This window comes from Bidens hawaiensis, unplaced genomic scaffold (genome assembly GCF_021521415.1).
Source record: "Bidens hawaiensis isolate Kalapana, Puna unplaced genomic scaffold, B.hawaiensis_p1.1 tig00044903_1, whole genome shotgun sequence".
Taxonomy (NCBI): domain Eukaryota; kingdom Viridiplantae; phylum Streptophyta; class Magnoliopsida; order Asterales; family Asteraceae; genus Bidens; species Bidens hawaiensis.
In genome coordinates, this window is record NW_027497994.1 from 1 (window position 1) to 16,092 (window position 16,092).

The window sequence follows — 16,092 nt, forward strand, 5'->3', positions numbered from 1 at the left end:
GAGGGTTCCCTTTGCCAACCCTCGCGTATCTGTTCGTACTCCTTCAAACGTTGTCTGTACAGTGTTTTCCATTCGAGGGCTGCCGGCACGGCGTTTCTTTCCCAATTACGGTTCGGCGTAGGCATTGGGAAATCTCCTACAAGTTTGATATATATCCAGTGATCATCTCCCCAGTTAGCGATGCCTATAACCAGTGGATCCGGAATCAAGTCAGGACCGATTCTCAATAGGAAGTAAGATTCGGTCTGATTTCCAGCTAGGTTGACAAACACACGTGTATGTCTGAGCAGCCTCGTGCCCGTGCCCGGGTACGCTGAACCAATGACTCGGCGGCGCCGGTTTGACCGTGTTGGAGTACCGAATGCGGGAATGAACCCAGCCGTACAATCTTTCATCCTCTTTCCTGAACATCGCCCTTCACCACCCTTCGTTGGTTTCCAGCTCATTCAGCATTGCCCGCCTAATATCCAGCCAGTGTTTCTCATGTATCCCCAAACCCACGGCGATTGCTCGGAAACCGCAGTTACCGTCTGGGCGTACGTTTTTGTTGTCTGTGACGAACGGCTGGGCCCATCTAGGAATGACGCTCTTAAACATTTCTATCGCCGGTACTTGCGCTGGCGGAACCATCAAAGGAAACACGAGGTGAGCTCCCGAAGGTTTCGATGTCTTAGGTCGTCCCTGAGGATCTTTAAACCGCGACGCTGACTGGGACAACGAACGAGACAGCGAGGATGGGGTGGGGGTTTCGTTGCTGGGTACCCGTGACGAGGATGGGGTGTAGGCGCTGTGTCTGGGGAGATCTGGAGTTGGGGTGTATGAGCTGTGCCTCGGGGGATCTGGTTTTTTGGGACACCCCCGAGGGTCCTCTCTTTTTTCGGGCTCCTTCTTTTTAGATCTCCCTGGAATAGCAGATATGATCTTGCGAAAAAACTTTTCTTTTGATTTTGGTCATCTATGGACGATAACGTATATGTATCCCTCAATCCGACAAGCACATGGCAGCCCCGAAAACTAATACAAATAGTGGTCGCATGAAGCACCGCCGTCACGCATCTTGTGTATCAACTCATACTCGTTCACAAGTAGACCCAGAGCGTGAATCGACACCCTGTTTAGTAACTTCTTCAACCAGACGTGTTGTCGATGTCCTTCCATGACCTTGGAACGGGAGTCTTGAAAAGATTTACCGATTTCTTTCATCTGCGAGTTGAACCATTTTTAGGGATGTGTCTGGCAATTGTGTCAAGCGAGTTGTTGCTTCCATTGAGGTACCTTTTCAGATTTGTGTGCTGGCTCTCAACTCGGTTCGTCGTAGTTTTGCCGTAGTTTCGGCGTTTGTCGATCCAGCAGGCTACAAACTTGTGTTTGTATGGATCCAGCCAGCTGCTGCGAATGTATTGCCAGACCTCTAAAAAATAAAGAGAAACGTTATTAAGACGTATGTTTAGGCTATTAAAAACTGTCAACTGATACGAAGGACTCACCTGCTCTATCGCACTGTATCAAATGACGTTCCATGTTGATGCGACGGTTGTCGTACTCCTATATCGTCGGAGACTGATACAGGACTTTCCACCAGTACGCAAAGTCTGTTCCCGTATTTGTCCTATATAGGCCTTAAATTTTCTCCTTATATTATCGGATATGTGCCACCTGCATAAATTTTTGGTGGCATTAGGGAAGACCGCGTCACAGGCGTTCATGAGGGCCTGGTCCGCGTCAGTCAAGATCACGCGTGGCTCCATGTAGTCATCGAGCATTTGTTTAAGTTTCTCCAGAGCCCAGGTGAAGTTCCTCTGCCATTCCCTGATAACAAACGCGGTGGCGATACAAAACGACTGTGATGTCGATGTCACACCGATAAACTGAACCAACAGCCAGTCGTACATGTTGGTGTTGTACGTCGTGTCAATCATCAACACCTCGAGGAACGCACGTCACATCTTATGCGACTTATTATGACAGAAGAAAATTTCCTCCGTCCTGTCGTCGGTATCATTCTCCGGGTATAGAATGTGAAACCGTTGTCTGCGAGAAAGTTTTTCAGCGCCTGCATTGGATGAAATAAAACGTTAGTAAATATTACAAGCACGGAAAGTACACATTAAAACTACCTTCATAGGGGTATTGCCTAGTAGCCCATTCCTCCTAATCTTGGCGGTGTGGTTGTATATGTCCTTTATTGCAGGTTGCACGCCGAGAAACCTTTCGCGGAGGGCTGCTTCAATTTGAAGCGGATTCAAGCCGGTCCTGTGTAAACTCTCAACCATATCCAACTGGTCGTTGTTCATTTTTCTAAATGACGCACACCCCTCCTCGAATTCAACGGGGTCGTGGTTGTGAGTCTCGTTTACCACTTGAACCCTCCAACATGCACCCCTCGAGTCGTACATGCCCAGGATCTTAAACGGACAACATGTTTTTATGCTGCTCGTACGTCTCACCGTCACCCTTATTTTGGGTTCACCTCCACGATTGCATGCAAGGTCCACACCGTTTTTCTTTTACCCGCTGGACGACAACAACAAAACCATGCTCTCGTCCTCTAATTTTTACCCATTTCTCCGGCTCCTCGCGACTCTCAAAAATCTGAAACATTTTTATGCTATTTATTAAGTTGTTTATTAAATAACATATAAATAAATAATATTAACTTAAACAAAACACACGGTGTCTTACAGCATCTGTTTTATACGAAACCGTCACCTCGCGTTTGTAGTCATCATCGTACTCATCTTCATTATTTGGGTTTGGCCCAGTATGATCGTTTCGCCCGTGGTGCGATGAAGACTCGGTTCTGTAAAACGGATCATTTTCTACCGATGGCTGGTACGATGATGAAGCCTGACCTCCATAATCCGACCAGGCGACAGGTGATGGGTACAACAACTGACTACCATAATCCGACACGAAGTACTCCTACCATACATAAATTAGAAATTCAATCAACAGTATTAGTGATAATAATAAATAATAATAATACCTATAATAATATAAAATTTAATATTTTAATAATAAATAAGAATATTAAAATAATAATAACATAACCGTATATTTACAATAAGACTATATAACGAAACCTGGTCCAAGTTTGGCATGCCCGGCGAACCAGTGTTACCATAAAACTGTTCGGGCTGACAATAAGGTTGTTGGGGCTGGGTATTATACCCGACATACTCCTAACAAAACGTAACGTAGCATGTGTTAGTAAAAAACAACTACCAAATTCATACTATATAAATATATAACGAAACCTGGTTCAAGTCGGGTAACCACGACATGCCAGGCTGATCGTTAGCGGCGTAACCTGGCTCCTTCTCCGGAAATAAATGGTTAAACCAAGACATTCTGGGTATATATAGTACAAATGTTATGTTGTTTTTTGGTTGATCATCGATAGCATACGCCTGCATTTATAATAGAGAAAGGAAAGGAGGGGAAGGGAAGGGAGCCGGGCTCCAATAATTCAAAAAAGCAATACGCCGCGTATAGAGCTATACGCGGTATATAAGGTACGAGTTGACAACCTAGCCCAGCTTTTGCAGGGTAGGTTGTCATCGAAATAATACGGCGCGTATAGCTCTAAACGCGGCGTATTAGAGATCTTTTCTAGAAAAACCCACCAGCTTGTCTTATTATGTTTTTTGTTTTTTTTTTCTTTTTTTTTTTGTTATTTGTTGTTATTTATAATTATTATTATTAATATTATTTTATTTATGAATAACATATTATTATTCACAATTCGGCAAAGGGTGTTCAGTAGCAGGGCTTATATGGGAAAATTGACATTGCGAAACGACCTTTCAATTTATTGGCTGCTGTCGTTATGGAAAACTTGAATCAGTTACAGTGATTACCTTGGAAAAATTTGAGGTGCCAAACGAACGGTTTCTTGGATACTTTCGTTATCGGCATCTCAAATCCGCCTCTTCGATATCTTCAAACTCCAACTGTCTTGACCTTCGGCCACCACCGGCAACCGTAGTTGTGTTCACTCAACACATATCAGTCGTCACTAAACTTAAGCTTAGGCTTGCTATTAGTTTTATTTTTAGTTAGGGGTATTCTAAGTTGATCATCTTGCGTATATTAAAGAATTATCGGCTTATATATATACGTATATATATAGTAGATGTGCGGTATAAGAATTCATTGCGCCTACATCACCAGCACGAGATCGAGATACTAGTTTGATGAGTTTGAATCTCTCGGATCCGCGGTATCCGCTAACGACAGCAAGAACGTGAGCCCATACTTTGGACAGATAAGTGGAAATTCGGTCATCGCTCCAGCTTAACGAACACCAGACTGAGATATTAGTCCGGACTTACCTGAACCGGTTGACACGTATGCTAACGTGGATTTAGGCTCGGTGTTGACGCTGATATTAACACGTTTGCTTAAAGCTTCCGTTATTACCGGCATAATACACAATGAAAGCACAAACTCAAACAACAATCCATACAATAGCAATTCTCTTCAACGACCACTCAAACAAGAAGAAGAGAAAAATAATAAAGACAGTTGCTATTGTATGGGTTGTTGTTTGAGTTTGTGCTTTCATTGTGTATTATGCCGGTGATAACGAAAGTTGTAATCAAACGTGTTAATATCCATGTCAACACCAAGCCTAAATCCACGTCTGCATACGTGTTAACCGGTTCAGCGAAGTCCGAACTAATATCTCAATCTGGTGCTCGTTATGTTGGAGCAATGACCGAATTTCCACCTATCTCTCCAAAGTAGGGGCTCCCGTTCTCGCTGCCGTTAGCGGATACCGCGGATGCGAGAGATTCAAACTCATCAAACTAGTATCTCGATCTCGTGCTGGTTATGTCGGCGCAATGAATTCTTATACCGCACATCTACTATATATATATGTGTGTGTGTGTGTGTAAGCCGATAATTCTTTACTATACGCAAGATGATCAACTTAGAATACCCCCAACTAAAAATAAAACTAATAACAAGCCTAAGCTTAAGCTTAGTGACGACTGATATGTGTTTGAGTGAACACAATTACAGTTGTCGGTGGTGACCGACGGTCAAGACAGTTGGAGTTTGAAGAAATCGAAGAGTCAGATTTGAGATGTCGATAATGAAAGCAGCCAAGAAATTGAAAGTTCGTTTGGAAATACCAGTTTTCCCAAGTAAGCCATTGTAACTGATTCAAGATGCCCATAACGAAACCAGCCAATAAATTAAAAGTTCGTTTCGCACTATCAATTTTCCCAAATAAGTCCTGCTACTGAACGCCCTTTATCGAATTTCAAACAATAATATGTTATTGATAAGTAAATAATATTAATATTAATAATAATCATAAATAACATTAATAATAACAAAAGAAAAGAAAAGAAAGAAAAAAAACCATAATAAGACAACACTGGTGGGCTTTTCTAGAAAAACTCACTTACGTAACCAACACCCGTTTGATATAATATAATATAATATAATATAATATAACATAATATAATATAATATAATAATAAAATAATATTATTATATTATATTATTCAATACGCTATACGAACGTACCTCCGAACGTCTTGCGTCAACGCCTAACACCGGCATCTGAATCTCTGGCGTACATCAGGTACCTAATAATAATAATATTTTAGTACTAATAATAATATAAAAATTAATATTTTAATTCTAATAATTATATGTTTAGAATAATAATAATATAATAATTAATATTTTAATAGTATTTTAATATTATTATTTTAATAATAATACTATTTTAATAAATACAATAATAGTATTTTATTTTGTTAACAATAATATTTTCATAACAACAATATCTTAATAATAATATTATTATTTTAATAGTAATAATATAATAAAAATTTAATGATAACAGTAATAGTACGGAAAATCTATTTTAAGTTTTGGAGGCCCGGCGAACTAGGGATACCGTAAAACAGTTCAGGCTCATATAGGTGGTGTCTATATAGTAGGCATGGTGTGGACAAATTGAAAAAGTAAACCATTCACCAAATCTTTGTCCTAACATGTACAACTATGTCATAACATGTACTCAATAAAGATAAAACGAAACCTGGTTTAACTCCGACTGACCGTTAGCGCCGTCCGGCATCTCATCGTCCGACTCCGGAAATATATTGTTGTTGGGGTTGGTTGAATGAAGAGGGTGAGGGTGAGGTAAAAAAATAAAAAAAGAAAAGAGAAAGGATGGGAGGGAGCCGGGCTCCAATAATATACAAAACCCAATACGCCGCGTATAGGTCTATACGCGGCGTATAAGGGGTACGATCCGACATCCCTATGACAGAGCCAGGCTAGGACGTCAAATCGTACCCTAATACGCCGCGTATAGACCTATACGTGGCGTATTCATGGGTGTGGTGGGTGTCCCTAGCAGGACCCTAAAAATATCTTGATGGTCAGTCGTAAAATGTAAATTGTTGTGAATAAAAATGAAAACACTTTGGGGTCGGTTGGCTGTACATTCTCATATGTTTTCGTAATTCTCAACCTATTATTAACTAGTGTTTTACATGGTGCGTTGTGCTGGGCAGGTTCGTAAAACTCACGAGGTAACAAAAACACAAGCGTTGTCGGTTCAGAGCGTTGAGGCGTTAATTTGACGCGAATTCGATTGGTTTCGGTTACATGCGTTATGATACCATAACTAAAACCAAAAGGTATATGAAAATGGAGGTGGACCAATGGGTTCTCGTTGATCGGTAAAACTCGGGGCATTGGTTAGACCTCAGTGCGGACCCGGGCGTTGAGGCGATGAGTCTACGCAAATTTGGTCAGTTTCCGTCACGTTCGTTACTGTGTCGGAACTAAAACAAAAAAAAAACAATTGACATTCGGTCAGTTTTCATTACATTCGTTATGGTACCAGAACTAAAACAAAGCACTGGTCGTCTTTGTTACATTTGTTACGGTACCAGAACTAAAACACAGTGAGTCTACGCGAATTCGGCCGGTTTCCATCACGTTCATTACGATACCAGAACTATAAAGAAAAATGATATTCAGTCCGTTATTGTTACAGCACCGAAAGTAAAACGAAAAAAAAGTAAATGCCTTGACTTATATGATTCCGTCAAGTAACCCGATGGGGGCTTGGCGACACCAAAGCTCTCAATTGTATTATATATTAATAATTCTACCCTGAATACATGATCATTTATATACGTGATCGTATTTCTCAATCTTTGAACATCTTTAATAATTTATCGTCATTCTGTATGATTCTAGAATTGTAGTTTTTTACTTTTGAACAATTGAAAACGGGAGGCCCAAGTGAAGGATGAAGCCACGCCAATGGTACGTCACTAGCTGACAACCGGGTGACGTCAAACACTCCGAAATTCAAAATTCCACTCTGTAAACAGATTTTTAATTGTTAATAACATGTGTCATTACGCGTTTAATTAACTTTCAGAATTTTAAAAAGTTGGCAACATTCTCGCACCACATGCAGGTTTTTATTTTATTTTTTATTATTTTCGTTAAACCGCAAATTTCCATTAAAGTAAAAGCGAAACTCCCTCACTACCAAGAAGCTAGAAAGGGCTAGCCGATACATTTAAAAAGCAATTACACAACTAACACTTTCCATTTAGTCTAATCTACGTTCGAACCTCTAGCCAATTTTTAATCTATAAGAAAGTTAATACTTTGATGTCTCCAAAAATATTATCAACCTTGATCGGTTTATTTATCAAAGATAAAATTATTCCATACACCAACAAGCCACCATAATTTTAAATTGCATCAACTTCCTTTTATGCTCAATATCTGGAATATGCTTATGAATTTCAAAAACATCTTAAATCGAGAACATCGTATATAATAAGGGGATTTTAGCAATTAATTATTAATTTTTAATAAAAACCAGTTATTTTAGCCGGTTAGGTTAATAACCGAAACCGCTTAGACAAGTTAGAGATTTTCTACTCAAAAACCATAAACGGTATTGCCATTAACCAGCTTGACAAATAACTAGTTAATGCACTCATAATTTAGACCCAACTAATTAAAGCTGGTACAATAAAAATAAAAATAAATAGAACGGCAGGCCAATTTTACTCGTACACTCATGTACAAATATAGTTTATGCTACATTTAATAGGGATAAAAGGCCAACCTACCATTTTTTTGTTGTATTTTACCAAAGTTGAATCATTAATCTCTCATTTTATATCTTAACCACCTAACCGCCCTGAAATAAAAATGGCGGCCAACCTACCACGTATCATTCTTCAGAAAGATTATCACAAAATATCATGTTTTGTTTTTTTTTTATTCTTTTGTCACGTAAGTTAATTAGAATCAATTATGTACGGAATGATTGAACGGCTTGACGTTTGGTTACGTGTGGAAAAAATAAGAGAGATAAACACAAAATTCAAAATAGGCATCTAATCCATTTGACCAATTGACAGGCGTTACATTTCTTCACGTAATTGCTAATTTTGTTCCAACCAATATGTTAACTCTTGAAGGGTTATTCATCTCTTCCAAGTTTGTTTGCAGTTAGTTCATATAAATTTCCCCCAACTAAGATATCAGTTTATTGGATCATTCAAATATATATTCAATGGCATCTGCTTCAAGTTCGTTCATTCAAAAGAGCTTCAAATATGACGTATTTTTGAGTTTTAGGGGTGAAGACACCCGTAAAACTTTTGTTGATCATCTTTATTATGCTCTTAAACAAAAGAGCATCGAAACTTACAAAGATGATGAGAAAATCAAGAAAGGGAACCGGATAAGTGATGAGCTTATTGGATCCATCGAAAACTCGAAATTTTACATCATTGTTTTCTCCAAGAACTATGCATCTTCAACGTGGTGCTTGGACGAGCTTGTAAAGATTATGGAGTGCCAGAAGGCGATAGAGCACACTGCTTACCCCGTGTTTTATGACGTGGAACCCACTGAAATCCGAAAACAAATTGGGGCGGTTGGAGAAGCATTTGCCAAACATAAAAATGAAGATGCTGGGAGATGGAGAGAGGCTCTTCAAAAAGCAGCCGGTCTCGCTGGGTGGGAGTTGAAGAATACTCTTGATGGGTAATTTGTTCGTGCTATATTCTATATTTTCCGTTCCTTTCTAGCTAATCTATGTTCAAAAGGCTCCTGTTGTATTGTTGAATTATAAGTCAAATTTTATTCTTTGAAAGATTGAACATGAAAGACGTGTATATACTGTGCTATCAATTTATGATTGTATGGTATGGATTTGAACTTAATTGTGTCACTTCTTTAACAAACAGGCATGAAGCTAAATTTATCCAAAAGATTGTTGACCAGATTTCACTAGAGCTACGATTGATTAATTCCAGTGACGATGCAAAATTAGTAGGTATGGAGACACGTGCAAAGGTTATAGTTTCATCTTTAGAAAGTGGTTTTGATGATGTTTGCATGATTGGAATCAAAGGGATGGGAGGAAGTGGGAAGACAACTCTAGCAAGAGCGGTTTATGATAAGATAGCCATTTGGTTCGAAGGTACAAGCTTTGTTGAGAATGTAAGAGAAGTTTCAAAAGAGTCTTTATCTGGTTTAAAGAAATTGCAAAAACAGATTCTTACAGATGTGTTAAATGATCAAAGCATCGGAGTAACAAGTGTTAATTCGGGAAAAAATATTCTGAAAAAGATGTTGCGTAGTAGAAAGGTTCTTCTTGTTCTAGATGATGTTGATCGTATCGACCAGCTTGAGGCGTTAGCAGGTGAGCCTAATTGGTTTAAATCTGGAAGTAAAATCATCATCACAACAAGAGATGAGCAAGTGTTAGCAGCTCACCGGGTGAACTTTATTCATGAAGCGAATTTGTTATCACACGAGGAAGCAATATGCCTGTTTAATAGGTATGCATTTGGGGGAGAGACTCCAATTCGAGGTTATGAAGAGCTATCGGGAAAAGTTGTGCATTATGCTGCTGGTCTTCCATTAACAGTTAAAGCTCTAGGTTCATTTCTTTGTGGTAAAACTGAGCATGAATGGGTAGATGCCCTAGAAAGATTAAAAAAAATTCCAGAGAAGCAAACCTTTGAAAAATTGGAACTAAGCTTTGTTGCTTTAGAGAATGATCATAAAGAAATATTCCTAAATGTTGCATGCATATTAAAAGGTGAAATGAAAGAAGAAGTAATCAGAATACTTGAAAGCTGTGGATTTTATGCTCAAATTGGTCTAAGGGTTCTTGAGCAGAAATCTTTGATAACCATTTCTGGTAATGATCGTGTGTCCTTACATGACCACGTTGAAGAAATGGGCAAGAGTATTATTCGTCGTTTACACCCTACTAAACCTCATAGACATAGTCGATTATGGATTGAGAAGGAAATTAAAGATATATTGGTTAAGGACATGGTAAGGTTTAAGTTTATTTGTAAAGAAGAATACTAACATTTTTATTTGTCATGAACTAAAAAAAAAATCATGCTTCTACTTTTTTACTTACAGGGAACTCAAGCAACAAGATACATAAAACTACGGCACGGGGATCTCCATCCAACTATCATTATGAAAGGTCTTAGAAACATGAACGAACTTAGATATCTTTACGTGAATAATAGATCTTTCTATCTTCGTAAAGGTCATAATGATTTTTTAAATAGCAGTTGGAAATTTGATGAAATTTACCAATACTTACCAAATTCTTTACGATTTATACATTGGTATTATTACCCTTTTTGGAGTTTACCTAAAACATTTGAAGCAAATAATCTTGTTAGCTTGGAAATGTGTTTCAGCAACATTTCTGAACTCTGGGAAGATGGAGAAAGTAAGGTAAAATGAAGGTTTACAAGTTGTTTTTCATTATGCATCATAGTTTATATTTGTCATTATAGTGATATTCATATATTTTTTTGTTTGCATATGATAGGTTCTTAAAAATCTCCGATTCCTTAACCTCAGTTCTTCAAAGTTAAGAACCTTGAACCTTGGACTGACTCCAAATATAGAGAGGTTAGAACTTGGTGGATGTAATGACTTCGTAGAACTTCACATGTTTATAGAATTTTCAAATCTCAAACTGATCGACCTCCATTGCTCTAAGTTGAGAAACATTAACCTTGGTATGGCACCACATCTAGAGAGTTTAGATCTTGGAGGATGTAATGAGTTTGTAGGATTTCAATTACCCGTTAAATGTTCAAACCTTAGATTACTTAACGCTACTTACTCAAAGTTGAAAGCCTTAGACCTTGGGTTGACTCCACATCTTGAGAGGTTACATCTGGGAGGATGTAATGACTTTGAAGAACTTTACATGCCTGTTGAATGCACAAGCCTTAAATTACTTGATCTTCGTTGGTCTAAGTTGAGTAACCTTAATCTTGGGCTAACACCACATCTTGAGAGATTAGATCTTCGAGGTTGTAATGAATTTGTAGAACTTCAAATGGATACTTTATGTCAAAAGCTAAAATCACTCGACGCACGTTGGTCTAAGTTGAGTAGCCTTGACCTTGGGCTGACTCCACATCTCGAGAGGTTAGATCTTGGAGGGTGTAATGATTTTGTAGAGCTTCACTTGCCTGTTGAATGTCCAAACCTCAAAATACTTGACCTTCGTTGGTCTAAGTTAAGTAGCCTTAACCTTGAACTGATTCCACATCTTGAGAAATTATATGTTGGTGGATGTAATGACTTTGTAGAACTTCATATGCCTAGAGAATGTCTAAAGCTCCGACTCCTTAACCTCAGTTACTCAAAGTTGAGAACCTTTGACCTGCATTTGACTCCGCACCTTGACAGATTAGATCTTCGAGGATGTAATGAGCTTGTAGAACTTCTCATGCCATTGAAGTGTCAAAAGCTCAAAATACTAGACCTTCGTTGGTCAAAGTTGCGTAACCTTAACCTTGGGCTGACTCCACATCTTGAGAGGTTAGATCTTGGAGGATGTAATGACTTTGAAGAACTTCACATGCCCATTAAATGTCCGAAGCTCAAGTTCCTTAACTTGAGTTATTCGAGGTTGAGAAGCTTTGACATTGGGCTTACTCCACATCTTGAGATTAGATCTTCGGGGATGTAATGACTTTGTAGAACTTTATATGCCCGTTGAGTGTCCAAAGCTCAAAGTACTCGACATTCGGTGGTCAAAGTTAGGTAACCTTAACCTTAGGTTGACTCAACATCTTGAGAGATTAGATCTTGGAGCATGTAATAATTTTGTAGAACTTCAAATGCATGATGAATGCCCAAAGCTCAAATTCCTTAATATGGCTTATTCAAAGTTGAAATCCTTTGACCTTGCGATGACTCCAAATATTGAAAGGTTAGACCTTAGAGGATGTAATGACTTTGTACAGCTTCACATGCCTGTTGAGTGCCCAAAGCTCCAATTAATTGACCTCTGTTGGTCTAAGTTGAGTAAACTTAACCTTGGACTTACTCCACATCTGGAGAAATTAGATCTCACAGGATGCAATGATTTTATGAAACTTGATATGTCTAATGAAAGTCCATCAAAGCTTGTATTCCTTAACCTTGGTTATTCAAAGTTGAGAACCTTTAACCTTGGTCTAACTCCACATCTCGAAAGGTTAGATCTTGGAGGATGTAATGATTTTGAAGAACTCCACGTGCCAGTTGAATGTCCAAATCTTAAATTCCTCAACTTAAGTGGTTCTAGGCTGAGTAACCTGAACCTTGGGCTGACTCCACATTTGGAGATGTTAGATATTAAAGAATGTAATCATCTTGAAGATATAACTTTGTCAATTAAAGTGATCAAGCATCTTCCAAAAAGCATATGGATGTTGAAACATCTAAAATCTCTTGAACTTAAATCATGTTTGCTACTAGAGAAGTTACCTGATGACCTTGGTCAATTAGAATGTTTAGAGAAGCTAATCATAACAGAATGTAAACATTTACGAGATATTCCAAACAACATCTGTAAATTGAAATGTTTAAAGTATTTACACCTCTCTCATTGTATTGGGGTTGAGAAATTGCCGGAGGAACTTGGACTTTTGGAATGTTTAATAGAGTTAAATATAGAAGGTACAAGCATAAGTCATCTTCCACAGAGCATTTTTCCATTGAAAGGTCTGCACATTATTGGGTTTACTGGCATGGTGGATTAACTTTGTAGACCCAAAGGAGCCAATTGACAAATAACCATTGTAACAAGTATGCTCTCTGGTTCCTGATAATAATTTCTTCTTCATGAATTTTTTAATTTTTATGACAAAAAATGTATTTTCAGGCAAGAACTAAGTAATACACTACTAGCAACAAATATAGGATGTCTACAATAACTGAAACCAGGTAAACTTGTATATCTTTTTTTTTTTTTCATTTGAAATTGTATGTGTGTTACAGTTAATCCTAACATTGAATAATTTCCTGCAATCTCGAATTGTGTGAAGCACTTGAAATCTGTATCATTAAAATGTTGCTTAGAATGTTAAAGAATTTAAACTAATTATGATAAGTTTGTGTGTAGGTTACTTTTTTGGTCGAAGTTGAATAAACATGAGTAGAGGATTGGGTAGTAAAGCAAAGAACAAGGGTAAGATTATAACACATTAAACTTAAGGGATTGCGCCTGATGAAGTGTGAATTCTTGAGGATTGAACTATATTTTGGTAAATTTTTTTTTTGTTGAGTTTTTATTTTTCTTACCTCCTAATGGTTTTAGTTGGTGTTTTTGTATTCAAATGGTCTAAATTACTCATAAAAAGCCATCATTAAACAAGGTGAAATGGCATTGTGCTTAGTGAAAACCATTTGTTTTTCTTTTGAAAGACACCTTTAAGTAGAAATAGTAACTTATGTTGGTCTGTAAATAAGTTACAACTTTGAAAGAAAAGAAAAAAAGGATAACATTTATATACTTCAAAAATATTGTGTGCCTTATAAATTACAACTAGAATAATTACCCGCACTTGGCTACTGATGTGCCACTAATTGTAGTTAAAAGATATAGTATGGGGAATGCGTGCTATGTTATTTCATAACTGTGACCACTTGATGAGTTACCAAAAATGCCCCCAAGTTTACATAATTGTATGTGGTTAATACAGTTTTTGTACTTATTTACTACCTCAGCAAGGTGATGTAGGTTGAGCATCTGCATGTCTTTTTCAAAGTTGCTAATGTTCAAAAGGGCATTTTGCATTGTAAAAGAGTGTCCTAGAGTTGTACGTTGTTGTTGATTGGTGCTGCTGATGTTCAAAAAGTGTTTGCAGCCTTAGAATACGTGTTCTTCTACGCCTTCATTCTTTTGCTAATTTGCATGATTCACCCTTATCTGATATGATATGTGTTAATTAGTATCTATTGTTTGTGAGGTTGTTTGGTAGTTGTTTCTTCGAGTTGTCTCTTTGGCATGATTCCTTTAGCGTTAGGTCTGGATGGAGTAATTGATGCTTGTCTTTTTGCTCCACTAACATAGGTCCTCCCGACCTTTTTCATGGTAGGTTGTAGTGATTAGCATACATGGTATGCCTCAGATTGCGAAAATATAATTCGGTATTAGTTATGGGTCTATTGGTCGGTGCATCCTTTCTTGTTGTGATCACATCTTTGCAATTGATGTTGAGCTTTTCAATAACTGCTTCATTGAAAAATACGGCTTTTGTACTAGAGTATTCATTTGCAATTAGTGTATTACACAATACTAGTAGTTGTTCGGGTAGTTTTAGTATGTTTATGTCAAGGGTAATTAGGTCAGTGTTGTGTTTACTTACATGCATTTTACTCTGAAATCTTCTCATGGTCCTTACACTTACAAAAAAAAGTGGTATGTGCTGACGTAGTACCACAGGCGGTTTATGTCAATGACAGCGATTATAGATTGACATGTGGCTTTGATTGGCTACAATTTTAAAAAGTATTAGTGATTCAGTGCTTGAGTTATAATTTTGTAACTTTAAATTGGATATGCATCGTGCTGTTATGCGCCTGCCTTGATAGCAGATCGCTGAGAGTGATTACTAGATTTGCTTGCATGATTGTGAGTACAGGCCTATTTGTTTGAACCCGAGGGAGTGATATGCGTGAAATTACCGTTTGTATAGGCTGTTATAACCTTCTGCGTGATTCCATTGTGTTACCAATATGTAGAAATGTGTTTGTACATGCTGGTAAAACGTTTGTATATCTTGTATTACCAATGTGTTGATTCAAATCATGTATTATAAAAAACCCCAATCGTTGAGTGCTATGATGAATGCAGAAACTGCCACCACCAATAACAATATCAATGGAAAGTTAATCACTATAAATACAAAGAAGACCATAATCACCATTAAAATTAACGATGAACACAGTAAGGATGTAGTGTGGTGTGTGGGTATGCATAAAAAGCATTGATTTCTTTGATTTCACACAAAACCAGGTTTTAATATAAAATGATTCTACTAAGACTAAACCACACACATATAAGCAATATCTATCTTATATGTAGAATCGTATTGATAAGAATTAAGTATCGATCCATGGACATGAATGATTTCTAATAATTAATCTTTGTTCTAAATTAACAGAAGGTAATAATCAGTTAGGGGTGTTTTTAAACTAAATCTTTTTAAGTTATAATAAAATAAAATAGGTGAACAAGTAGATGGATTTTAGACGAGAAAATCAATATATAAAGGTTACCATCTAAATCATGAATTCACTTAACTCTTCTTTGATTATTAATATTATGAATATGTGATTAAATTGCTTTAATAATATAAGATAGAATAACCCCACATTCCTAAGTGAATCACCCTATGACATAAAAGAAAGTAAAATGCATAACTTCATGTCTATCACGAAAATGTCAATATAAGTAAGCAAGTAGTTTTAGTAAAGTATAAAGATTAGGATTGACTTCGATTTTCAAATACTAATCCTAACAACTTTGGGTGATTATAGTTTAGTCACACAACCTCCCCTTGGTTTATTTTAAGTAGACTATAATTACACATTCCTTTAACGTATGATTTAACTAGCATGGCAGCCTAATCAATCGTATTTAACATTGTTGTTTTAGAATTACCAAGACTAGAGAAATTGATCATAGCATGTATCTCATCTTTTCAAAGTACAACACAAGGAAATATATTTTGGATAAAATATCAAGATTTT

At 37.2% G+C, this 16,092-nt stretch overlaps 1 protein-coding gene across 1 annotated transcript; it reads left to right on the forward strand.

Moving 5' to 3' along the window:
- Positions 1-8,584: 8,584 nt before the first annotated feature.
- LOC143595310 (uncharacterized) lies at positions 8,585-13,097 on the forward strand. Its single transcript, XM_077074353.1, has 5 exons — positions 8,585-9,060; positions 9,264-10,365; positions 10,459-10,785; positions 10,883-11,889; positions 12,020-13,097. The coding sequence occupies exons 1-5, from the start codon at positions 8,585-8,587 to the stop codon at positions 13,095-13,097; spliced, it is 3,990 nt and encodes a 1,329-aa protein (XP_076930468.1).
- The last annotated feature ends 2,995 nt before the right edge of the window (positions 13,098-16,092 follow it).